General features: G+C 44.2%; 1 protein-coding gene across 1 annotated transcript in view; it reads left to right on the forward strand.

The window, feature by feature from the left end:
• Positions 1–27,422, forward strand: part of Rtn1 (reticulon 1) — a 213,988-nt gene that overhangs the window by 98,208 nt on the left and 88,358 nt on the right. The window contains exons 2-3 of the mRNA XM_048415626.3: positions 9,767–10,540; positions 17,740–18,498. Coding sequence (XP_048271583.3) covers positions 9,767–10,540; positions 17,740–18,498 — 1,533 coding nt within the window. The remainder of the gene's footprint in view (positions 1–9,766; positions 10,541–17,739; positions 18,499–27,422) is intronic.

Below are 27,422 nucleotides of genomic sequence, written 5' to 3' on the forward strand. Positions count from 1 at the left end.
AGAGGAGAAAGCTCACCCGCAGACTCTGAATACCCACACCTCTTTCCTGTGCAAAGTTTTGATAAATTTCAAGTTTTCATGTTCAACGTAGTCATCTGTATGTTGGTAACAGGACCATTGTCCCTGTCATTACTAGCTCAGGGAGTCACGCAGAACAGTGTGACATTGTCCTTTGGGGACTTCAGCATCTAAGGCAGATCCCAGAGAACAACAAAGCAGGGATCATCTACATGTACCTTCTGATACAAACTACCCCGTAGCATGTTAGTAGAGATAAAGAAACCATCCAAAGGGTGGTTGCTATGTCCTTTCCCCAAAACTGAGATAATCAAATCAACAGTTCTGATTTACTGTGTGACACTATGGGTCAGAAAGAGCTAAATCATATCTCACTTAATTCCCATAGTAGCTCAGAATGGTGGACACTGTCACTGCTCTCCCTGTTCTAAAGATTGAGTAACTGAAGCTCTAAGACGTTAAGTTGGCCTGAGTCTCACAACTGGTGGCATTCTAGCAGAGCTAGCATCCAAACTGTCAAAGCAGCAGCAGCAGCAGCAGCAGGCTGCCGCTTGGAATGAACTCCATCCTAAGAGCAGGAGTCAGTGTAGAGCTGGGGGTTTAGGACCCAAACCTTTCTCAGGGAAAAGGCAGTCACTTTTCAGGAAGTCTTCTTCATCCTCACATTCCTCTGCAGCCAGAGCGTTAAAGACAAAATAGTGTTAAAATCAAATATCTGCCCTTTGCATTTGCTTGTGTGCACACTTCTATAGCCTTTAGCTGCATGTGTGCATGTATATGTGTGTGCACATGGGTGTGTGTTCATGTGTGTGTGCATGCATGTGCATGTGTGTGCATGTGTGTGTGTGTGTGTGTGTGTGTGTGTGTGTGCATGTGTGTGACTTGATGACACTGTTTTCATTCTTTGACTAAATTGTGACCTGTGGATCCTTTCGTGTTTGTTATAAGCACTTTCCTAAAATTTTCTTATAGAATGAAAGTTTGGAAACATCGTTTCAAATACCTTCAGGTCACAGAATTTCCTCTGCCCTCCCTGTTTGGCTCCCATCTGTGGGGCATCTGTGGATTCACTGGCTCATTCCTGGTGTGAAGTGGCCTCTGCATAAACCAGGCTTCTAAGTTCTGCAAAGGAACTGCTGAACTCAGACGTTTTCGGAGGGATCTCTGTACACTCTGAAAAACTCCAGGACAAAGAATTAGGGGGATTATTCAGAATTTGGGGGTGGGGACCAAAGACAAAAGAACCATTAAGGGGCAAGCAAATTTGTAATTGTAATACAAAAGCCTCAAAGAACAGAAGAAAATTCAACATAGAAAAAAGTGGGTTACAGGATAGACATAGACAGTCTCATATGGGAGTCACTAACTATTGTGACATCTTGCATCTCAGAGTCACAGCCCGACCCCCCATACCCCATCAGTGTGTAGTACCTTCACAATATGTTTACATTCACTTCCGTAGCTAGATCTTCCCCAACTGGTCCTCTGAGGCTCACACACACTAATCTCTCCTGGAAGCTCCCTCAGAATATATGTATACATGTGCACATATAATAGCGATGCATGCATATGTAGTAGGCTAGACGAGAAAGGCACTTTCATTGAACAATGTTACAGGACAGGTTCTACCTAGGCAGCTTCTTGAGCTGGATACCTCAGTACCCACATCTGCCAGCTCTGCAGGAAGAGCTGACAAGAATTAATTGCCTTTCCTGGGCCCCAAGGCTCAGATCTGCTGCTCGCTTCCAACAATTCCCGCAGGGCTCTGCTGCCTCATAATTTACTGTCCAGAGGGCTTTCTGTTTTCAAGAGTCCCACCTAATAGGCACTGCATAATGCTTATAACATCTCAAACTCAAAGATCTTGGGAAATTTTCAGGGCGTTTCACTCAAAGGAAAGGGGACATGGCTACATCCAAAGCACTGGGTCACTTAGTGTTCTCCTGACTCTAACCTGGTTCCTTGTGGAATGCATGAAAACTGAAAGAATACGTTGTGATCTACACAAGTTTGGTCAATATTTCTACATAGCAATTCTAAATGCCGTGATCCAGAGTGTTGGGGAAAAAAAACAACCTTGAAGAGTGAAACACTGAAAGATAAAAATCTTCCAGCTATCATTCTAAAATTGAAATTTAATTTTGGGGGGTATCTAGACAACTTTTTAAATTTGAAATATGAAGAAGTTTATTTGTATATTAGATACAATAGATTTATATTGATGTTTGTTTTAGTTGATTAGATTTACAAAAATTTGCTTACAGACCTAGAGGTGATTTGTTAGCTTTTTGGGGGAGGGGTACATTTTCAAACGAAATTTACTTTTGTGAGTCTCTTTCTTCTTCTCACTCATATCACACTTGCAAGGCTAAACACATTAGATCCTGCTAATTATATATTATATTCACTTAACTGCACTAGACTTATATATTTTAAAATTTTACTTTTACAAATTATTCAAAAAAGAATTATATCAAATTGCATTTCACTTAGAAAAATTACATCTATGTAATAGAATATTATTACAATCTATTCTTTTCCTTTACCAAAACAGAGAACTTTTTATTTATAATTTTACTTTTTATTGAAATAGATTTTTTCATGCAAAATATTCTGATAATGGTTTCTCTTCCTCCAGATCCTCCCAGACCTTTCCCGCCTTTCTGCCCATCGATATCCACACTCTTTCTTATGGGGACCATGGGAGACGGTAGAGGAAGGGAGGAGAGCAGAGGAAAAATGTATAGCTCAATAAAATCAATAAAATAAAGAAAGAAAACAGACAATTGAAACAGACAGAAGAGCTAAAGAAAAAAACGGGGAAACACAGATGCAGACAGATTAAGAAATTCCATAAAGACATAACATTGGAAACCATAATAGATGAGCAAAAGCCCTTTATGGCAAAAATAACTGCCCCCTCAAAAACATTGAGACAGAACCCTCCAAAAATACCACTGAGTCCATTCTGTGTTGACCATCTCATGCTGGGCCTGGGGCTTGCACTTAAGTGTGCTTTGTGCAACCTTGAGACTCTTTCGAAGAAAACTAATTCCTCTTTGCGAGCAGTTGTCCATTGGAGATAGCTTCTTGGTTAGGGATGGGTCCTTGTATCCACCCTCTGCACCTGCTGTAGACCCATGCAGGCCCTGGGCATGCTGCAACAGTCTCCGTGAGTTCACAGGTGCATCTGTTGTGTCTGGAAAGGCCTTGTTCCCTCGGTGTCTTCCGTCCATGCTGGCTCCTCTTCCATGTAGTTCCCTGAGCCGTGAGGGAAGGGGTGTGTAGATGTCCCATCTAGGACTGAGTGTTCCAAGATCTCTCACTCACTGGCATAGATTATGATAGATTGTGCTAGTGTCAATGGTGTGGGTGGGAAGATCTACCATATAGACCATTGAAATGCTTAAGACTGAGGCTGACTCAGTGGTTAAGAGGCTCGTTGCTCTTCTAGGGAATCTGGGTTCGAGTCTCAGCACTCACATGGTGGCTCACAGCCATCTGTAACTTCAGTTTCAGGGATCTTACACTCTCTTCTGGCTTTATGGACACATCATGCATGTGCTGCACAGATATACATACAGAGAAAACAGCCATACACATAAAATTTAAAAAGAAGTAGGGCCTGGAGGGATGGCTCAGTGGTTAAGAGCACTGGCTGCTCTTCCAGAGGACCTGGGTTGAATTCCCAGCACTAGCAGCTCACAGCAATCTGTAACTTCAGTTCCGGAAGATCCAATACAGATATATGTGCAAGCAAACCACCAATGTACATAAATTTTTTTAAATTGTTAAAAAATAAATAAAAACAAGGCAATCAAATGCCCCAGACTAAGAAAGCCGTCTCATTTAAACCACCGCCAACTCTTTATACAGCTCGGTCTGCTTTTAGCATTTTGAAAATTCTCCACGCCACTTTCGTGTTTGCAGCCCCACAGTACCGAGTCTGAGTTCCCGTGCCCTCCCCCCATCCTCATCAGCTCTGGTTTTAATCATCTTAGCCACTCTGAATGGGGGAAATCCTAGAGAAGTTCTGATTTGTGCTGCCCTCCCGTACCACTTCTTGGCATATGCCCAGAGGACTTGCATTCCTGCTCCACGGATACTCGCTCAGCCAAGTTCATTGCTGCTCTATTTACAATAGCTACAAAATGGAGACAACTGAAATTCCCTTCGACTGACGGATGGATAATGAAGAGGTGCTGCATACCTACCATGGAATTATTTCCAGCTGCATGGAAAAATGGAAGCGTGAATTTTTCTGGTAAATGGATAGATCAAGAAAACAATATCGTACCACTACTGGACAAACACTGGATGTTCTCTCTTATTTGCGATTGTTAGCTAGGAATCTTTAGGTCTTCTAAGCAATAGAGGAAAGGGTGCCGGAACTGGCCTTGCCCTGTAGTCAGACTGCTGACTGTCTTAAATATCACCATAGAACCTTCATCCAACAACAGATGGAAACAGGCAGAGACCTGCATCCGAGCACTGGACTGAGCTCCCAAGGCCCAGTCGAAGAGTAGAAGGAATGAGAATATGAACAAAGAGGTTAAGACCATGAAGGGTTCACCCACTGAGACAGTTTACCTGAGCTAATCGAAGCTTAACAACTCCAACTGGACTGGGAATGGACGAGCTTGGGATCAAACTAGTCCCTCTGAATGTGGTTCACAGCTAGGGTAGACTGAGGGGCCACTGGCAGTGGCATTGGGATTTATCTCTAAAGCATGTACTGGCTTTTTGGGATCCTATTCTTTTTATATGTATACCTTGCTCAGCCTAGATGTAGTAGGAAGGGCCATGGACTTTCCACAAAGCAAAGTGCCTTACTTTCTGTTAGGATTAGAGGGGGGTGGGGTGGGAGGGTGTGTGGAGGAGGGGAAGGAGTGGGAATTTGGATTGGTATTTTTTTTAAAAAAAATCTAATAAAAAGAAAGAAAAAAATAGTTTTAGAGGAATTGAGCACCCAAGAGGGAGAGGAACGAATGTTGATTCTTATCTCACATGCAGACAAAAGAGCTTGCATCGCTCATAGATCTGATTTTAAAATAAAACTACAAAACTTCCACAAAAACAAAGAAAAGCAAAAAAAAAAAAAACAATAAAAAAAAAAGAAATCTTTAGGTCTCGAGTATAGACCCTGGGGTGGCAGAAACAAGGAAAGTCAAAGGGGATCATGGGGTTGGGGATCCCTAGAGAAGGTAATGGTAGGGCACAGGGGCTCTTAAGGGGACTCAGGAAAGCGGTGGGGACATTTTTGCTGGGACAATACAGAAGAAGAGACCTGAGATAGGATAGGCTATTGCTTAATTGCTTCCCAGAACTTGAAGAGTTGGACCCCAAGACTGAAGATGGCATACACTTTGGACACAGGCCTAGAGAAATCAAACTGGAACAGACCTGAAAGCCTCCCCCCTGAGAACTAGCTCTCCTCGTTTCTTCAGAGTCTATGCAAGCTGCCCCAGGGAACAAAACAATCGATAGTTCTCCCCAGCTGTAAAGCCTACAGCCGTAATAATGACTGGAATAGGAAGATATTCCCATGGGTGCAATAGTGCTATTTATATCACAGAGGTGGGTAGGTAGCCAACAGCCATCTAATTGAACTTAAGACTTGCTCAGCGGAAAAGAGCTCATGTCTGGGACTGTAAACGCAGCCAATTCCTCCTGGCTGGAGAAGTCATGGACCCTAAAGGAAGACCTACTACTGCTGCTCTCCTGAACAAGAATAATTCCCACCTGCATTCTAAATACTTACCTTTATAGCCATGGATGAGTGTAGCTCTCACTCTGAACCAAAGGTGATCCTTTCTGTAGCAGATGGAAAGTGTAACAGAAATACACAAACTTCCAAAATACAAAGAATATCTGACCGCGGAGTGTCCAGCTTCAACTGACACATCTACCCACAACCCCTACCGGTGAGGCTCAGGGATTAGCATGGAAGAGCACACAAAAGACTGTCAGAATAGAGGACCAGGATGCCTTCCCTGAGATAGTGGCTTCTATGTACTGATGGCAAGCTACACCTGTGAAATCCTAGCCGTGTGGTTGCCTAAGCAGGATCCACACAATGACAAGGCCAGTTGACATGTTAATGTGGATGGGGCAAATCTCACAGGGTCCCACCCCTAAATAAGCAGCTACATGCTGATGAGAGAGAATCAATTTCTCCAGGGACAAGCCTCATTATAGGTAATCCCAAACAGTCATCCCTACCTATATGCACATATGAGCAACACTCAAATGAACTCAGCAGGATATATATATATATATATGTGTGTGTGTGTGTGTGTGTGTGTGTGTGTGTAGGTAGATATGTGTATGTGTGTTACATAATACATGATATATTATATAACACATCTTATATAACATACACATATATTTATAATAATAAAGAAGAAGAGGTCATGAATTTGAGAAGCGGTGGGAGGATACAGAAGGAGTGGGGAGGAGAGAGGTACAGGTGTCACATATGAAATTCTCAAACACTGGAAAATAAAAAGGAGCTCTCAATATATTATTTTTGTATACGAGTAATTCTGGAATTGATGTGAAGTTGAAATATGTGGTATAACAAATTATAACATGCATGCTGACAATTTGAAATAACAGAAAAATCACAAAATTCAACACATTGAAAAAGTATATTACAGAGATTGATTATAGACTATTACACAGTAATAATCTCTTCAGCAGGCTTACATAACAACCTTTAACAATATTTTGATACCTGACATCACAATGACTCTCTGTTGTCGGATTTTTTTGTGGGGGGCATGTCTCTCCTCAGAGAAGATGTTCACACTTATTTTCTGTGGGGTAGAGCTATTCCACTGAGACACCCACATGGGCTTTCCTGGAAATTTCCTCAGTTAAAAAAATAAAAATTAAAATGTCTTAGCAAGTATTCATGCACTTAAGCATCCTGCGTATGACTGAAAACACCCCGCTTCCTCCCCAGCCGTTCAGCTCTCAGGCCCTCATGTAGAACCATTTCTGCTCAGTGGGAATTGTGACTTAGGGAATTTGTTTAGGATTTCAGCATTTGGCTTTGTAATTCTTTAGGACTGATTCTGGATAAGTTTTCTTTCTTTTTTAAATTTCAGGCTTTTGGGAATTTGGTTTTGAAGAATTCTAAACCATTGCGTTGTTGGTATTTGGAACTATAGCCTTCATAATTGTTGTGAGTGCTGGGGTTCTCACACTGGCTGTTCTACTTCCTGCTCCCCCTGGCTGACAGTCTTCGCAGTGGGGTAGCAGTCCTTCTAATTAAGATCAAGCACCTTTGAGTAAGACCAAGCAGGCTGGGTCAGGATTTCAGGGCAGAGAGTCCTCTTCAGTGTTGGTTCTATGTATATGCACTCTCAAACACTACTAATGTGATCTGGACTCTGTCCCTTCTTTCAGGGTGTATTGTATCTGAGAGCCTCCAATCTCTGAGGCATTGCCTACAGGATGATTGCATTGATTCTGTTTTACAGGAAAGGATGAAGTAAGGACATTGGGTGTCAGAGCGCAGTGATCTGTGACTGTCATTCAATTCAAAAATCAGAGTGGCTCCCTATGGTTGTGCCATCCAGCTTTTCACAAAGTCGAGGTTCCTCCCTTTGTCAGACTATCTAGTGGGGTCACACATGCTCCATTGCCAGATAATGAACATTTGTCCACTATTTTCCAAGTGCAAGGCTAAAATGTGCTATCTTTGTAGCTTGCTTCCGTTCATTTTACATTAGTCTTAATAGCTTTAGTCCACGAGTCTAGTCATTGATTGATTGATTGACCTACCCATCCATCCATCCATTCATTCATCTGTATAGGATGCCTACTACACAGTATAATGTGCCAGTCATCAGCCTCAAACTCCAAGAGCTGAGAAGTTATCAGAAGGTACCAAGGACTTGTGTAAGGATAAGCCATACAATGGGTGATCACTATCAATCCCATGCTATAAGAGCGAGGAAGAGAATGGAGGGTGTGGTTTTGCAGGCACCATCAGAACTGTGGTCTGAATGTTATACCCTTCTAAAATTTATATGTTGCGTCTATAACCAATGTGACAGTATTTGAAGAAGACTAGGTCATGAGGGTCAGTACCCCTCACTAGTCTAGGCTGGTGGCCCAAGAGCCCTTGGGATCCACCTATTCCCCCTTTCCACCACACTGGGGTTTCAGGCACATGCCACTGGCAATGTGCCCACGCTCTTGTAAACAGCTTCTTACCCATGCTCCCATAAGCAACTCTAATGAAACTCATTGGGATGTTAAAAATATGAAAATGGAGAGCAGGTTTTCTGGGAAGAGGAAGGGAATCTGGGGGGGGGATGGTGAAAAGAGAGGGTAACAGGGACAAGAGAGGTAATATAGCTGGAATAAATTATTTACCTGTGTGGGTAAGAGTAGGGTCTGATCAAAGGCGGCACACTTGGATCTTCCTGGGAAGGGGAAATAGAATAGATTCCGCTGGTGGACTGGGGACTGGTGAGAACGGGAACAGGAGGGACCACATTGGGAGAGGGGAATGGAGGAGGAGAACTGGAAGAGATGACTGGAAAAGGAAGCACTTGGGGGATGAGGTAGAAACTCAGTGCAGTGGAAACTCCCAGGAACTATAAGGGTGACCCTAGCTAAGACTCTTAGCAAGAGAGGTTATTGAACCTGAACTGGCCATCTCCTGTGACCAGGCAAAACTTCAAGTTGGGGGAGTTGGAAACCAAGCCAAGCATATAACCTTTGTCCTGCCTTTTGTTCTGCCTACAAAATGTGTAGGGGTAAAGATGACTCAGAAATCATGGGAGAGGTCAACCACTGACGAATCCAACCTGAAACCCACACCATGAGAGGGAGCCCTTCCCTGACACTGTCTGGAGGGCCAGGACCAATAGCCCAAGAAATCTAGGATAGAACAAACATGACTGGCAACAACAACAACAAAAAAAGTCAATGAAATGATTCTTAATGATGTTCTGCTATACTCAGAGTGGAGCTTGGCATAATCATCATCAGAAAAATCTCACCCAGCCACTGATGGAAACCGTTGCAGAGACCCACAACCAAACACTAGGCTGAGCCCCAGGGAATTCTGCAGAAGGTGGAGGGAAGACTGTAGGAACCAGAGGAGTCAAGGGCTTCAATTTGGAAAGCAAATGAGCTCAATGGAAGCAAACATGCAGGGAAGCAGCAAGGGGGAACTGGAGAACTATAGACACATACTACTGAGCTAATGACACTTTGGGATGAGACTCCAAACTAGGAATGCATTTTCCCATAGACAATGGATGGCGGGCTTAATCTGAAAGCAGCAGGAGCCCTGGAGGACAAGGACAGGCTCTAGAGTCCTTTGAAGCACAGATCTGTGAGCCTCCAGGAGCAAGCCCTTCCCAGCTGTCTACGCCATGGACTGCTTACAAACTGGCATCCCTTCCATTTCCACCCTACTTCAAGGGCTGTTATTAAGAATATAGAATGTGATGAGAGTTTCCTTTCTAACAAACTGAGTTGATGAAGTCAGAGTTTATTAAAGTAGTTAATAGATGTTGAAGTCAGTGAACTGCTGGGGTCTATTGCCTGGAAAGTAGCAGAGTTGTATGCTATCAGGTAGACAAGGAAAATTAGCATGCTGGGGCTCAAAGGTTTTGAGAAAGGATGCTGTATTTTCTCAGTGAGGGTCAGCTGGTAGATTAGGCAGGAGAGCAACCTCCAGCCAAGCAGCCTACTCACGATCTGCTGTTATTTTGATTGACAGGTATGGCAGCTATTCCTGATGCCCCGGACCACGCCTCCTCCCCAACACTAAAAGATGGAGAAGGGGAGTGTTACACGTCGCTGATCTCTGACATCCGTTATCCACCTCGGGAGGACCCTGCATACTTTACAGGAATTCTTCAGAAGGAAAATGGCCACATCACCACTTCAGAGAGCCCTGAGGAACTGGGGACCCCAGGATCCTCCTTACCAGAAGTGCCTGGGATGGAGTCGCATGGCTTATTGAGTTCTGATTCGGGAATAGAGATGACTCCTGCTGAGTCCACCGAAGTGGACAAGACCCTAGCTGACCCCCTGGACCAGATGAAAGCAGAGGCCTATAAATACATTGACATAACCAGACCGCAGGAGACAAAAGGCCAGGAGCAGCCTCACCTGGGGCTAGAAGATAAAGACTTGGACTTAAAAGACAAGGGCGCCGAAATCTCTGCAAAACCGGAAGGGGTTAGTACACTTGACCAACCAGTTCCTGTGGAGGGGAAGATCATCAAGGACCACTTATTTGAAGAATCTACCTTTGCTCCTTACATAGATGAGCTCTCTGAGGAGCAGCACAGAGTACCTCTGGTCTCTGCCCCTGTCAAGATTACCCTGACGGAGATCGAACCTTCTGGCATGACTTCCACCCAGGAGACAACCCCTGAGAAGCAAGACCTGTGTCTGAAGCCAAGTCCTGACACAGTCCCCACTGTCACTGTCTCAGAGCCCGAAGATGACAGTCCGGGGTCCGTCACTCCTCCATCTTCCGGAACAGGTAAAGACACTGGTAATTCCTCACTTCGGGAAACCCCAGACTATGGAGGGTTGAAATCACAGAACATGAAGGAACAAAGACTTACATCCAAAATACTTGCTTTTGTGGTCCCTTTAAGTCACATTTCCCTAACTGACGTAATTAACAGGCAGCCTTTTCAGGTCTGCACCCATTGTATTTAAGTTTCAGTCTGGGGTTCCCCTTAAAATCTTGTTGAGTTTTCTTTGTAAAGTGTTTCTGTCATTATCTGATGGGGGAAGGGGTTAGGATGACATAATAGAAACGTCAACAGTGTCCCATGGCCCTGAAGCTCAGAGCATGGAAGTGCCACTGCTTGGAAGTTAGCTTTTCTCCCATGATCCACTGGGTGTCTTGGAGGCATTATGGGGGAAAGATGGTGTTTGGGTGACCTTGTGCAGGACATGCAACATGCCTAATACAGGCTCTGCATCTGTGATACAGAAAAGGTTGGTGTAGGAGAGGCTTAGGTTCCTTTAGAAGTGATAGAGGCGAGAAAAAGAAATCTCAAGAGGGATGATCATTCTTGCTCCCTTCAATCCCAGCACTGTGGCTTTACTCTCTTTCATTCCTTGAAAGTCTACCTGCAATTGCATATTTGAGACTGAAAAAAGTGTTTTGATTAAAACAGGAATTTCTAGAGTCTGGGAAGAGAGTTTAGTAAGTAAAGGTGTAACTTGAGGGCCGGGTTGTCGGGGTTTCTGTCCTGCCCAGTTCCCATAACCGTTTAGCTCCAAAGAAAATCACACAGAGGTCTCCATTAGATATAAACTGATTGGTCCATTAGCTCAAGCTTCTTATTAACTCTTATCACTTATATTAACCCATTATTCTTATCTATGTCAGCCATATGGCTTGATACCATTCTCAGTGAGGCAGGTCACATCCTGCTTCTTCCATGATCTGGGCAGGACTCAGGAGGAATTGGTTTCCTCCTTTCTAGAATTCTCCTGTCCTCATCACCTCACCTCTACTTCCTGTCTGGTTTACCCACCTATATTTTCTGCATGGCCAGTCAGCATTTATTTAAAACATGATTGACAGAATACAGACAATTCTCACGCACCGTAAAGGTACCTGAATATTGGCATGAGGACCCAAACCCAATCCCTAGCGCATAGGGAAATAGATATAGGTGTGATGGCACATACTTGGAACCCTAGCACTAGAGAAGCTGAGGCAGGAGGATTGCTGGAGCTTCTGTTCAGCCAACCCTACTGAACTGGGAAGTCTTAGTGAGAAGCTTATTTCAGGAAAAAACAAAACAAAACCAAAAAAAACTAAGGTGGATAAATGGCTTCTGAGGAACACCTGAGGTTGTCCCTTGACCTCTACACACTGCACACATATGCACTCTTACAGAACCTGTACACACACACACACACACACACACACACACACACACACACACACACGGGTGGGAGGGAGACAGAGAGACAGAGAGAGCTTAGCTAATGGGTCTGGCCCAGCTCTTACTGGTCTAGCATTCCTAGAAAAACACACTGTGTTGTCTGGTTGTAGCTCTTCATCTAGGGGTGGAACCTTTTGAATGGCCTCTATCCTTGTTGACATGTAGACTGGTGGTGCCATTTCACAGGTCTTGTTTAGGTACCCACATAGCTAAGTTTTTATGGGTGCAGCCTCCTTGTCACATCTAGAAGAGAGTATCTAAGAGTAGGCATCCTAGTTCTCTGATGGTTCCAATATTTCTACTGAATTGTCCAAGATGTTCCCTGAACCTTAAGTATAGGGGTTGAATTGTAGACATACTAGCTTGGACTTGGACCTCATATTTATTCTCTGAATTTTGGACCAGTTGTGGAGCTCTGTACAAGCCTCCACCAGCTTCTCTGGTGAGGGGTGAGAGCTACACTTAAATGTGGGTACCCGCTTAAGTATTTAAGATACAGTTAGAAACTGTATAAATAGAAGGTGTAAGTGGCAGGTTTCTAAGTAGGATTTATTCAAGAAAGAAAGGCTCAGCCTCTAGGGTCTAGGACTTTCCTAGCCACGAGTAGTTAGCTGGGTTTACAGGCATACATTCCCTCCTACTCAGCAGGCCTTGAGTTCAACTGGAGAGCTTTTGGTTACCTCCAAGATGTGTGTCACTACGCACAGTGCTTAGAGAATGGAGACAGGAAATTACCAGAATATACTATCTAGACTAGATGAAATGACAAACTCTGGTTTCCACTGAAAAACTCTACATCATATATACATAGAGACTGATGACCAACATCAATCTCTGGCCTCTGTATGCACACACATGCGAACATGTATGAACATAACACAATGATGATGATGATGCACCATTGTTCTGACACTGTGAAGTAGCTCTCTTGTGACTATTCTTTCAACCTCCTGTGTACCAGGCACTGAAAAACTTGCCAGGGTAGCGAGAGTGAATGCGTATCCCTTGGCTCTCCTTTCTTTCTGTGACACCGTAGTCTGTGGTCACTGAGAGTGAGATGGAGGCTAGTGAAGACATAGACTCATTACACCATCCCCTAAGCTGCAGCTCTGCAGAATGAGCCGACACCCACCCATCTCCTGCAGGATGCAGGAGCAGGCCAGCTGGCACAGTCTGGGCTCCTAGGAGTGCTAGACAAGACCTGAGCCAGTCCCACTAGCTCAAGTGATCAGGAGCTTTCACCAGAAGAAAGCAGAGCGAGATGTGTCATAGGAAGACACATCCCACGTAAGGTCGCCCCCTCCACCGTCCCTTGGATTAGTTCATTGTCTGACTGCCATGCTTCTGTGCTGTGGAACCCTTGCCCATGTGCTCTCCCAGCCCCAACCCTTCTGAGTGGCTGTTGAGATCTTTCTCTCACTCACATAAATTAGACCTTGTGACTCCTTGTTCCCCTCTCCTCAGTGTAGCGAGTCTTTCTGTGTCCTGCCAGCCAGCTCCCAAATAGTGATACAGAGATTTATTATTAGTTGTAAAAACTTGGCCTTTAGCCGAGGCTTGCTTTTAACTAGCTAGTATAACTTAAATTAACCCATGTCTATTAATCTCCATTCTGTCAGATATTGCTCATCCTGCTTCTTCTGTGTCTTCTGGCATCTCTCAAGTTCCTAGATTCATCTCTCTCCCTTGAAATTCCGCCTCTACCTCCTGCTATTGGCCATTAAACTTTTTATTACACCAATCACAGCAAATACATCTTCATGCAGTGTGCAAATATTCCACAACACCTCAATGTTGCTTGAAATTTTTCCATGCTGTCATCATAATGTTTACCCTTAGTTACTGTACTGTCTGTCCTCTTAGCAGCTCTTGATCTCACTCCAGCATCCACCATACCAATAAGATAATGACTCTAATAGTTTTCTGGGGCCAGTGGCCTGCCTACCTTTCCAGACACATCCCCCAGATCTTTCCCTGCAGTACTTCAACTAAAGCTTTGATATAACCACTTCCTGCTAGATATGCATATCTTTACTATGATTAGACTAACTTTGTTCATGGTCTAGTCTGTTGTGACTTGGGGTTGTTCCACTAGGGAAGATCAAGTTCAAGCTTCCTTACATCTCATTTTGCTCTAAAAAAATAACATTTTTCCTCAGCCACGAAGACCGTGCATTGCAATATTTTTTGCATGTACTCAGGGTTGTGGTCCATCACCTCACTTTAGAGTTATTTTCATTAACCCCAAAGAAATCCTGGACCTTGTTTGGCTACCTTCAAATTTTCCCATTCCCTGAAACCACCAACTTACATTATTTTCCTATGGATTTGCTTATTCTATACATTCTATTTAAATGGAATACTATAATAATTCAGTTCATCATGACTTATTTCATTTGGTACACTAACGACATTTGTTATTATTATGTACCTGTATTCCCACCCTTTTTTATGGCCAAAGAATATCCTGCTGAAAGGGCATATCACATTTAAGTTATTCACTAATTAGCTGAGGAATATTGGGTTGTAACTACCTCTTACTTAGGCTGGTCCATATGAAATAATGTTTTCACATAGAACAAGGCAGGGGTCTAGCTGCCTGTGACAATCACATTCTTTTGCACGTGACTATCAAACCACATTTTTTCTCTTGATTTCCAAACTGTGACTGCTCCCATAGCAGGCTCTGCTTCCTTTGGAAACAGGGATATCATGGGGAACACGGAATAAAGAAATCATTTGAAACAGAGAGACACAAGTTTAGATTCAAGACAGTGATGTTTACATGGGTGTAGAGATGTTAAGAGAACCAATAGACAACGATGAAACTTTAATGCTAGGGGGCCTTGCTATCCCCGGACCTAGCAGAGCAGGAAGAGCGAGTTCTAGAAACCCACTAAGAACTAGAGCTTCAGAAGACACAGTGAGTTAGGAACACTGCAACATATCCATCCCTTTCTTCACCTTTTCTATTGGCAGAAATAACCAGAAACCAGCATGGGAGGGATCCCAGTCAATGTACAGGTGAGAGGCCTGAACTAACGCAGGTAGAGAGAAACGTACGAGTGTAGCAATGTTAGACAGGTATTTAAGCTATTGCCACAAGGTTGTAAGCTCCATGTGCAAAGTGCCTGCCACCCAGCCCGTGCTCACAGATGGGGCTGTGCTGATCACCACTGTGCTCTGAAGGCGTAGACCATGTCTTCATTGACACCCTTGACCCTCCCCTCCCGCCTTCTCATTCTTAGCCCACCATGAAGCAGTAACTCGGTGCAACTTTTATACTGCTATTTTGTTTGAAATGATAGAAAAGAACTAATCATATGCTTACTATAGAGAGCTAGCCAATATGAAAGTAGTCTGAGATAATACAATAAAAGTTGTCAAAAAAAAACCCTGAGAGAATGAGTCAGTTGTTTTGCTTTTAAATTTCATTTTCGAGATTATATACTACAGGTGAAAAACAAATTATCCCAAGAACCCACATACATTCACAACCAGGCAGTGTGTCATAGATTAACCGTGTGGACAAGCAAGGTGTTCTTGCTGGCAGGCTGCATTTTGCAGTTACAAAGAAAGGGCCCATTACTTTATTACTTATCTTGAAAGGTAATCTTATAAGGAGTCTTAAAGGAATCACAAACCTAAACTTTTATACATGAAAAAGAATCAATCAGCTCTACTTTAAATCTTGAGGGTGCATACCCACTCATCGATAGTTTTTATATCGGGAGGTTGAGGGCAAAAATGCCCTCAAGGAATTGATCACCAGTACCTTTTGTCATTCACCACACCTAGCAAGGAGATCTAGCGACGATCAGGTCATTTTGTACTTTCAAGCCTGGCCTAAGGAGTCAGACAGCTCAACTATGTGTCCTTGTGGATTTTAGCTTGCTTTCTGAGGTTATTTTTTTTTAAAAACTATGAGCATGGCATTTGATCTAACCTGAAGCTATTTCGAAGCTTTGTTTTCGCTGATGGTACATGATGGCCTCTTTTCAGAATTAAGAGAGTTAGAGCCAGCCTACCACCTGGACTCATAATTACATGTCTCCTTTCTCCTTCCTCCCTCCAAACTCTCCCATATACCGCTTCCCACTCTCCTTCAAATTCATGAGTTCTTATTGCAGACGTATATGTCTACCCATATATATTCCTAAATATAACCTATTCAGACCATATAATGTTGGTTGCGTGCTTTTAGGAGAAGCAGTTGTTTTAAGACACTTAAAGCACAGAGTACATCATTTCTCTGCTCTGATGATTGCTCACTACTCAGCTTAAAAAGCTCATGAGCTCTGACACATCCCTGTCTCCACCTCTTCTACCACACTCCCCATATTTACAAGTCCTACCAGACATTGTGGTGTCTCGAGATCGTTGCAGCTCTCACCTCCAGGACTTTGCATTGTGTGGCACACTATTCCTTTGAAAATTAAGTGTTAAGTTTGGGTCCGCCTCTCCCAGAGGCCTCATCTGAGCTCCCTATTTAAAGCTGAACCCTCATCCCAGCCTGTCCAGAATGTCTCGAGAATGTCTGACTCCCTTTCCTGGCTCTGCATTTCCTTCACAGCACTTGTTACCATCTAGCATGCTATGCACTTCACTGATTTTTACGCATACTGTTTGTGAGTCACGATCCCTTACCATGCGGTTGTAAGCAGGGCAAAAGTCCCTGCTTCATAGATGGATGATGCCAAGGTAAAGTTAATGCCACTGTACTAAAAACTCTAAAATATTTTTTCAGATTCTCACAGAACCCTAGAGCCACAGATGATACAGTTATAGCGAATGTGCTTCTCTTGCCTTCCGAGAACCCCACAGTGACCCCAATGTTTTACAGGAAGCTTTGGACAGTTAGTTCTTGCCACTAGGTAGGGTCCGGAGATAACCGTCTAGGATACCAGGAAGAGAGGCTCTGCCTGCTCTTTGGCAAGACACTAGCCAGCTCCGGAACACGGTTGTCATGGTGATCCCAGCAGCCAAACTCAGCAGGGTTGCCAGTGTGGCCTCCAGGCCATCTGGAGGAGCTTCAGGCAGAAAGCAGACTCTTGCCCCAGGGACTGGAGTGACTCTGGGTTGCTGTCTTCTCAAGAGGTGCTGGGGGAAACATGGCAGTGGCCTGCCACAATTGTCAGCCCGGTGGGATGGTAGAGTTAATAAGCCTCACTATCTACTGGGGGAAAACGGCAAAACCTTTGAATTTTACACTTTAAAAGTAAAAACATTCTTATGGAAAATGTAAATCTCAGAAGTCTATTCAAACCTGTCTTATTAACAGAGAAGGTATGAGTAGCTGTGGGCACAGAGGGAATTTTCTTATCTCTTGATGTTGGTAGACTCAATTAGGGATATGTGTCCGTTTGATTATCTGATCAAATGTGCGAAACAGAACTCCTCCCCCCACCCCCGGGAGTGCGGGGATCAGCAATTAAAACTTCTAGAATCTTTGGTGCTTTCAAACAGACAAAACAGCCAAGACTGTTGCTAAGAAATGGCAGGGTCATTTTATAGAGTAGTTGATTATGATGGATAGGTATGTAAAACACTGATTAATTGGGCCACAACAATAATTAGCTGTAGTTTAGGTGGCCTGTCTCTCCAGCAAAGCCCTGGAAACAGACTATTTCTGTACTAATGAGATGTGTGTTTCTCAAGCAACGACAAAACATCCCCCCTAATGGAATTTTGTTTTATTTCTTTTCTCTCTGTCCATCTGTCTGTCCGTGTGTGTGCTTCTCTGGCTCTCCTTCACTCTGTGGGACGACAGAACCATCTGCTGCAGAGTCCCAGGGGAAAGGCAGTGTCTCTGAGGATGAGTTGATCGCTGCCATTAAAGAAGCAAAGGGGTTGTCGTATGAGACCACCGAGAGTTCAAGGCCAGTGGGCCAGGTGACCGACAGACCCAAAGCCAAGGCCAGGTCCGGGTTGCCCACCATCCCCAACCCCCTGGACCACGAGGCCAGCAGTGCGGAGTCTGGAGACTCGGAAATTGAGCTGGTGTCAGAGGACCCCATGGCCTCCGAGGATGCGCTGCCCTCGGGCTATGTGAGCTTCGGCCACGTGTCGGGCCCGCCCCCCTCTCCGGCCTCCCCATCCATCCAGTACAGCATCCTGCGGGAGGAGCGCGAGGCCGAACTGGACAGCGAGCTCATCATCGAGTCCTGCGACGCCTCCTCGGCCTCAGAGGAGAGCCCCAAGCGCGAGCAGGACTCGCCCCCGATGAAGCCAGGCGCCTTGGATGCCATCCGCGAGGAGACCAGCACTCGGGCCGCAGAAGAGCGGGCGCCCAGCCTCCAAGGCCCTGCGGAACCCAGCCCGGTGCTCAGCTTCACTCCTGCTGCCCTCCAATCCCGCCCGGAGCCTTCTTCCGGCGACGGAGCCCCGGCCCCCGAGCCACCCACGTCACAGCAGCCAAAGTCTAAGGAGGAAGCTGAGAGTTCCAGCCAAAGCCCCACGGCAACCGAGGGTTCCGAACCGCTTGGTCCCAGCCTCTTGCCCCCTCTGCCCTTCTTCAACAAGGAAAAAGGTAAAGGGGCAGCTTTTTCCAACCAGGGTTGTCCCTCCAGAGTCCTCCTGCGGTGCACTGAGGTATCCGCAGGGAAGCTGAAACTGTCACCATGATGGGGATGCAACTGGCAGAATAGTGGGCATGGGAGAGAAAAAAAGGCTTAACTTACAAGGGGGACAGACGGCAGTGGCACTGGACCACAAGGCCCAATCACTTAGTGTTTTGTGTACTCCTGGGACCTGAATTGGTGACCCCACTCTTCCAGGGCGGGCTTCCTCTATGGAAAAGTAAAGTTTTGCTTGGAACCTTCCAGGCCTGTTTCTTATTTCTGCCTATTTAAAGACGGGGTGTCTCGATCCCTTCATGCCTAAACCTGCCTTTAGCTCAGTTTTGCCTAAATGGCCCGTGAGGAGCTCAGCTCTGTTCTTTCTTACACCCTAGCAGTGAGAGGTTTGTTTTCTGAGTTCTAGATAATTAGAAAAGACAGGGACCAAAACTGTTTCCACCGTTTCTCTGTCCCCTAGCAGCACCTAACACGACTCAATAATTTTTAAAGTTGCTTATAGTTTAGAATTCTATTACTCTAGTTGTTAGGGTCTCCCTCCGGGAAAGTCTTCAAATGAAACAAGTCAGTATTTATCATCCTGACTCCGTGGGTATAAAGGAGATTCCTCCACCGTCTGAAGTTACCCGCCGAACCTGATTGAGATTCATCGTGCATTTTAGGGCTAAAAGAACCAGATGAATAGATGAGGCACTGCTTACTCTCAGGGGACACCTTCACTCCAGGGTGGCTCTTCCTCATCTTCTCTGCTTTTTGTTTCTTTACAAGTTTCTTGCCTTTGAAGACAGATAATTTGAAAGGTATACCCCTTGATCATGCCTTTGCTGATCTGAAGTGTTACATATAAAGCAGAGGACAAAATCTTTCTCAGTATAGATTGGAAGCTAACACATGAAACAAAAATATCATATTAGGATGGGAGGATCTAGAGGGATGAAATAAAAGGATCACTTTATTACATGATTGCAGAGGCCAGATAAAGCATTTTTGTTGTTGCTGTTGCAGTTTTGGAAATCAATCCAAGGCCATTGAGTAATAATCCCAGCCTGCTGATTATCCAAATATCACCAGAATTTATGTATATTATTGTGTACAATAGGAGGATATTTGAAGTCAAATGTAAGTAAGAGTGTGCATTTGTCTGGTGACTGTTGATACTAATTTAAAGTATTTTGCCACCATTCTGACTGGGAAAAGGAAGAGCTCCGTGGCTTACAGGAGCTGTGGGCGCCAGCACTTCAATCTCCTGGGTCCTGGAGCTAAAGTCATAGGCCTGTGGTCATGTCATGTGACACGTAACAGGCATGTCTCCACTTTAGTCCCCAAGGTTCCCGAAACAGTCCCTATGTGGACAATGCTATTCCAACATGTTTATCTCCAAAAACGAGTGAGTCTGAACACTGAAGAGAAAGGTGACATTTGCAGGCCCAGTTCTTTCCCTGGGAAACCTGAGAGACAAGCCCAACAGCTGGGGCTGTGTTGCAAGGAGGCCGCTTGTTGGTTCCCAAAACAGGTCTCATAGTAGCGCTATCAGCATCATGATGTCATATCAACCAGGTGGAGTTGTTGCTGTGGGGCCCCATCTTCTTCCTGGAAACTTCAAAGATTACTGCAGGAAAATTCGTTGTTCTTTGTGGGAAACTTAAACATTACTTATACAGACATATATTCAATGAAAGGCACGGTAGAGTCAAAAACAGGTATGAAGAAAAGTAATATTTTCTAAATTCTCCTTCTTTCTGTCCCATGCATGGCTCCTGACGTGAGACAGAAACTCCGAATTTTTATTTTCATGACATGCTTGGATTTAGAGAAGGGAAGAACCAGTGTCCAACTCCAAAGCCAACTTTGATTTTTAAGTGAGTCATGACGGTTATTTTATTTAGTATTCAGAAATTTTTACCCTCAGATGAGATGTCCTCACAAGTGATAATTCTTTTTGTTTAGTGATTCTATCTGGATAATTATCTTTTCTTCTTTAGGCATCTAGATGTCCAGGGTCTCTTGACTTTTTGAAGATAAATATTTTGCTGCAAAGACAAGAGCAGAACCCTGCTCCAACCCTGATGAGGTCTCCTTGCCACCCGATTAGTTGTTATTTTTGTGGATGAGCTGCCATTTCTCTTTCTCAAGAGATTTGTCTTTTTCAAACTGAATCCTTATTGATTTTGATGGTATACATAACTTTCCTTTTCCTGTTGAAACAAGAGAAAACCCCTTCCCCAATGTAGCACATCTCCTGGATTCCATTGTGAGGTCAACACATCCTTGAAATACACTGGCTGATTCAATTCAGAAGACTTTTCTGTTATCCAATGTCTTTCTGTACTTAACTCCTTCACAGTCAAAAAATTCAGAGAAAACACAATAATATACATAATACAGACTCTCTATGTGTATTTCATCTTTATGTGGCTAGTTTTTACTCTATTACTTTTTAATATTTATTTTATTATCCTTATTCCTTTAATCTATGGCTGTCTGTCTCTTTTATATTACATTTACTGTCTCTTTACTCTTTTTCTTCTCTCTCGCAAGCTTATGCACATTTTTTAAACACACTGTGACCCATTTAGAGTCCTTTTATGTCTCATTCTGTCCTTCTTGCGAATCTGTAAACCTTTTCTGACCAGAACAGCTTCTTAAAATGCTAAGAGCTTCTTAAACACTTCAGCTGCAGCATTACTAGGGTATATATATGTGGAACTGCCTGCCTGCTCCACACAGTCCAACATGGTGGAAGTCTGTTCATGACCTCTGCAAGCCATGCACATTGCCCCAGTTCCAAGTATGCAGCAGGTCTATATCAAGTCCTTAAGCAGTTTTTAACACGCTGCTTACAGACCCCATTTAAATGCTCGGCCTCCTGAAAGAGCCAGAGGTTGTGCTGGCAGCACAGTCCAGAAATTTAAAACCATGTGGCTTTTTTTTTCTGCTACCACTGAGTCAGGAAAACCTCTCTTAAAGAAGCTGCAGCACGCTGCCAGCAAACAGCAAAAAACTGTGTTAAACTCTGTATTTTTGTGTCTAGAATCACACTCTCTCAGGTTTTAAGCGGATTTTAGTTGGCCACATGGGTGCCAATTTGTTGTGGAAGGGGGCTGCTTGTTTGTTTCCTGGTTGCTCAATCCCAAAATAACCGCACAGAAGCCGTATTATTTAAAACGCTGCTTGGTCCATTAGCTCTGGCTTCTTATTGCTAACTCTTACATCTTAATTAATTAATCTTCATTAATTGTGTATCTCCACGTGGCTGTGGCTTACTGGGTAAACTTCTGGCATCTGTCTCTACCGGGGCTACATGGCTTCTCCCTGGCTCTACCTCCGTTCTCCCAGCATTCAGTTTAGTCGTCACCCGCCCCCCCCCACCTACCTCTGTTCTACCCTGTCAGGCCAAGCCAGTTTTCTTTACTCATTAATGGTAATCACATCGTACAGAGGGGAATCCCAGATCAGGGCTGCCTTCCCAGACATCTGCTGAAAACCTGTAAAGCTGCAGTTCTGGATGCAAGGCTTTGGTGCACTTTTGTGACCAATACAGGGTCATTCAGATCTCCGTGCAAGCTCCCCATACAGCTTAGACCTTCCGCTGCCAAGTTTAGACACTAAAGAGAGGAGAGTGGCAGTCTTTCAAAAGATCGAGGGGTCCCAGGGTGAAAAATCTCTGCTCTCTTCTGCACTGAGGAGTCCTTTGAAATCTAGTCTCCCACTGAAATTCACTGCTCAGCCGTACTATATGAAAAGGCCACTCTGGAGAGGCCAAGCCCTGGAGGCCTGGGTGGATGAGTCAGCACCACCAGAAGGTGATTTGGGCTTTGAGGTTCCCTCTGGTCTTAGCAGCTCCGTTTCAGCAGGCGAGAAAGCAGAGATGCTGCCAAGCTTCCCCCAGGCTGTTCTTAATCACTGTCACCAGCCAGGGGGCTGTTGCTTAAGCCAAGCATGACTGCCCTGAACTGTGGGGTCACCAGCTTTGTGGTTTCCTGCTCAAGTCCAGTGAAATATTGGTAGCATAAGTATTTGGGTTTATGCCTCGCAGGTAGGCTTCCTCATCCTCCAACTTTAGAGTCTTCCGACTGACGTTACTCTACATTTCAGGACTTAGAAACATTTAGTGCAAGACTCAGCTATCTGATGGGGTCATGGTGCGTGACCCAGGGGTACCAGGCATAGCAGTCCCAGGCATGTGCTTTGGCAGTGCCTCGCCTTTCAGAGCCCTCTACAGCTGCGGAGCTAGAGATAAAATATTATTTTTTATGTCTCATTTTCCCTCCTGGGCAGGCCTGCCCTCCGGTGCTCCATGTTCTCCCCCTCCACACCTCAAGAACAGATTGTTAGTGCCATCAGACTAAAGGGGGAAGAGGCCAGGTTACCTCAAATCTCAGGAACGTGCAAATGAAAAACTAATTTTAAAAATTCTCAATAAAACATTTAACACCCAAAGTGACTCCTCAGGATAGGTGAGTTCTGGGTGAAGGCAGCTGGCTGTCACAGTCCCACCTGAGGCTCTTCTGAGAGCAGTGACTCCCTGCTGGCCGAATGCGTAGCCTCCTTTCTGTCTAATTTTTCTTGTCCTCTCTGGTAATTTAATGGTGTAGTCCTGATCAATCTTTAAAATATTGTACGGACAACAACAACAACAACAACAAAAACTATTTTCAATTAAAAGAAGGAAATAAATCAGAAACAAAACAAAACAAAAGCTGTTTATAGGAAGATGGCTGGGCAGTTGAGAGCACTAATCGTTCAGTTCCCAGCACCTAGGCTAGATGACTTACCAGCTCCTCTAACTCCAGCTCCAGGGGTCCTAACCCTCTCTTCTGGCCTTCAAAGGCTTTGTAACCACATGCACATGTCCACACATGTACATGCAATTAAAAATATAAAGTTATAAAAAGTAAAATATTGGTTAAGGAAGTAATGAGTAATTTTATATGAATTTTTATTATATGAATGATGTAATATTGGGCATATTGTTTTGTTAAGTTTAATTAATTACTTTTATTTCTTTATTTCAAGGTGTCACAAATTACCTAGGTTGGGCTTTTTGGCAGTCTGACTCTGCAATCTAGGCAGACTTTGAATTTGCAATCCTCCTGTCTCATGCTCCCAAACCTCTGAGAGTACAGGTCTGCCCTGCTAGGCCCCATTTTCTAGCATTTTCTGGAGCAGTAAACCAAAGGGGCACTACCAGCTCATCTGGAGGCCCTTCACTTCTTCTCAGAGCTTTTCTTCTCTTATTCCTCCGAAGTTTCTCCGTTCTGGTTCTCATCTTACTTGTCAACCTCTTTTCCAATCTTTTGCTGCCCTTTTACTGTTGCTGAGGTGTTCCGGAATCCTTGTCTTTTTTCCTCCTTGAGGTCCTGCCTCCAGGTTTCCGTCCTGAGTTCCTGCCCTGGCACTTCCCTCAACATCGAAGTATTACCTGAGAGTTGTGAGCTGAAACAAACCCCTTCCTTTACAAGTTGCCTTGGTCCTGGTGTTTTATCACAGCAGTAGACACTGTGAGACACTGTTAATATAATATTTATTAATATATGAACTGTTCTTTAGATATTCTGGAGTCTTGCAATTTCCTGGCCCTACCCAAGCTTTTATATGACTCTATTTAAAGAGACAACTTGGCAGTCCATAATTCTTTTCTCCTTTGTGATGTGCCACATTTAACTGCAAAGGGCTAAATCTGACCCTTATTCTAGCTCCAGTGTCAGTCACCTAACTATTATGGTTACCTAAATGCAATAATCTCCTAGATCTTTGCCATTAAAAATGTTAGTAACTCCCATGGGTAGTTTTCCAATAGCAATCACACACATACACACATACACACACACACACACACATGAACATATGCCTGTGTGTGTGCACACACACACTCACACACACACACACACACACACACAATGAGACAAGGGGATCTAATGGCTAAAGTAGTACCACCTAACTTTATATGCATTTCCTTTCCCATATAAATATGCTTGCATCTTTTTGTAATTACCACGCTAGCAAACACTGAAATAACATTGAGAAGGCCTTGGAGAACAAATATCTCCCTTTGGTGCAAAGTAAGTCCTATCCATCCACCTTCCAAATAGCTCTAGTCCACCCATTGCTCTCTTTCTTCATTGCTATTCCTCCCGGTCACCCCACCATCTCACTCCTGCTGTAACTTCCCAACTATCTTCTGTCTTCCCACTTGTCTCTCCCATGACCTTCCTCCCTATATCACCAAGGTATAAAATGCAAAGAAAACAGCGTCTTTTCCTGATTTGAAGCTTTCTCATGTCTACTCAGAATGCTTGGGGAAGACCTAACTGAGCCCATAGTGTGAGGAAGAAAGGGCATCGCCAGCTCGCCAACCCCTTTCTGGACACTACCTTGGCCATCGTTTCTTCTCCATTTCTAGAATATGCCTAGGACTTGCCTGCCTCTTGGCATTTGCATTTTCTGCTACCTAGAACTTTCCTTAATCAGCTCTTGCCATAATTGTCTCCTGTCATTTACAAGGGAACCGAAGGGCAATTGAGAGGCTGCAGGTTTGGATCTGGAGTTTTCTACTGTTACAAGGTCACCAGAAGGACACTGACTTGAACCTCAACTTTTGCCTTGAACCTGATATAAGAGCCTTAGTTCAAAACATCTAATCAGTAGGAAGTCAGGTTCAGAAAACCCACAGGGCAATATGTGGTTTGGATAGAAGCCACAATGGTAAGGCTTAAAATTAATTCTGCTGGAAAGCTAAATTACCAACTTAGAAATATTCTGGAAACTCTGTCCTTGTGTGGATTTCAAGGAGTACACGAATGATGAATTGAGTGACCAGCCACCACATAAACAGCCCTGCCATGTGTACATTATTAATGGACGGTGAATTGGGTGACCAATCACCATATACACAGCGCTGTCGCATGGACATTACAAAATCCATTCAAAGACGACCTCTTACCTCACAAGCCAAGAGAATGAACTACAGAGTTCAAGTCATGGAAGGCCTTGATCAGGTTAAAGTGAGATACCGGATATTTCCGTTGCAACCACTGGATGGCAACAGACATTAGCACTCCAGTACCCAATACAGAAACACTCAGCTTAACCTGATTTCCTCTGGAATTTTCGATGAAGTGCCAAATCTCCTAGAGCTGCCAGGGAAGGTAAATAACACTGGGTTTGAATGTCGAAGAATTTGGTTTTGAAACGTATATTTTGTTTTTTCAAATGTTTTATCTTCAAGGAAATCCTGTAGGATTTCAGAACTCAGTCAAGAGTTGTAAAAACCTCAAGTGCCTACCGGACGGGAAGCATCAAGCCAGAAAGCTGTGTTTACTAGAATACGCAGTTCAGAACTGAATTATTTATCAGTGGTAGTGCAATCTTCGCTCGATAATAAAATCATCTCTTCTACTGACCATTTAGGCCCTCAGCAGAACCCTGCCCTCGAGCATTTGCTGTGATTATGCAGAGACCAGCATTATCGAGGCAAAATCTTTTGGAAATATTTCCTTGAGGTCAGCGCACGGTAACTGCGGTACAAAGGGAGCCCAGACTGTGCCTCGTGCTGACAGCTGAAGGTGGCAATACATGAGCCTCTGAGGTGGTTCTGAGGTTTGAAAGCATGGGAGGGCCATGGAGTGCAGCTGAGGGTTGGCACCGTGAGAAGTCGGGAGAGGCCGTTTGGTGTGTGTACGGCCTAAATGGAAGTGAAAGTTCCAGGACTGAAAGGGTCATGGAGCAAAATCAAGGCACCAGAGACCAATCTTAGAGTGACATTTCTTGGTAAAGATGCCTTCTTTCCAGCTTTGCTTAGGTTTGGGTCAAGTTGCACAATGGACCCCCTTCTCGACTTGATTCACAAACACATCACTTATTAATCTATAGCCTTTTCTTTCTTGTTAAATCAAAAGATCTCATATCAATATCAGTATTTCAATCAAAACACTCCAATTTTTAAAAGTCCCATAGTCTTCAGAAATTCAAACACTTTAAAAGTTCAGTCTCCCTAAAACATCCAAACCCTTTTCCAAAGTTAAAACCGCTACAATAGCCATAGCCTAAAACTCTAAACTTCTAAGTCTCCAAGTTCAAAAACATCTGGACTGTGGACTCCTGTAAAATCACGAAAAAGTTTAACATTTTCTTACTCCAAGAAGGACAAGTCAGGGTCTAGTTACATACCAATCAAAGAAAACAGAAGTCCAACAATGCGTCAGATTTCTGGGCCTCAGCATTGTCTAGGCTGCAAAAGGCTTGCCACAAAACAGCTCGTACCACAGGCTCAGGCCAGCTCCACTCCATAGCTGAGGCTGCCCTTAGTGATCTTCCTGTGCTCCTGGCTTCTCCAAGCTGCTGGGGTCTCCGGTACAGCTGAGCGGCACTGTCACCAGTAGCCTCCCCAGGCTCTCTTCAGGGACTCTGCTGCTCCATGGTACTAAGCCTTGATTTCGCTTCATGACCCTTTCAGTCCTGGAACTTTCACTTCCATTTAGGCCGTACACACACCAAACGGCCTCTCCCGACTTCTCATGGTGCCAACTCTCAGCTGCTCTCCATGGCCCTCCCATGCTTTCAAACCTCAGAACCACCTCAGAGGCTCATGTATTGCCACCTTCAGCTGTCAGCACGAGGCACAGTCTGGGCTCCCTTTGTACCGCAGTTACCGTGCGCTGACCTCAAGGAAATATTTCCAAAAGATTTTGCCTCGATAATGCTGGTCTCTGCATAATCACAGCAAATGCTCGAGGGCAGGGTTCTGCTGAGGGCCTAAATGGTCAGTAGAAGAGATGATTTTATTATCGAGCGAAGATTGCACTACCACTGATAAATAATTCAGTTCTGAACTGCGTATTCTAGTAAACACAGCTTTCTGGCTTGATGCTTCCCGTCC

The sequence above is a fragment of the Myodes glareolus genome, chromosome 11 (genome assembly GCF_982192425.1).
Source record: "Myodes glareolus chromosome 11, mMyoGla1.1, whole genome shotgun sequence".
Taxonomy (NCBI): domain Eukaryota; kingdom Metazoa; phylum Chordata; class Mammalia; order Rodentia; family Cricetidae; genus Myodes; species Myodes glareolus.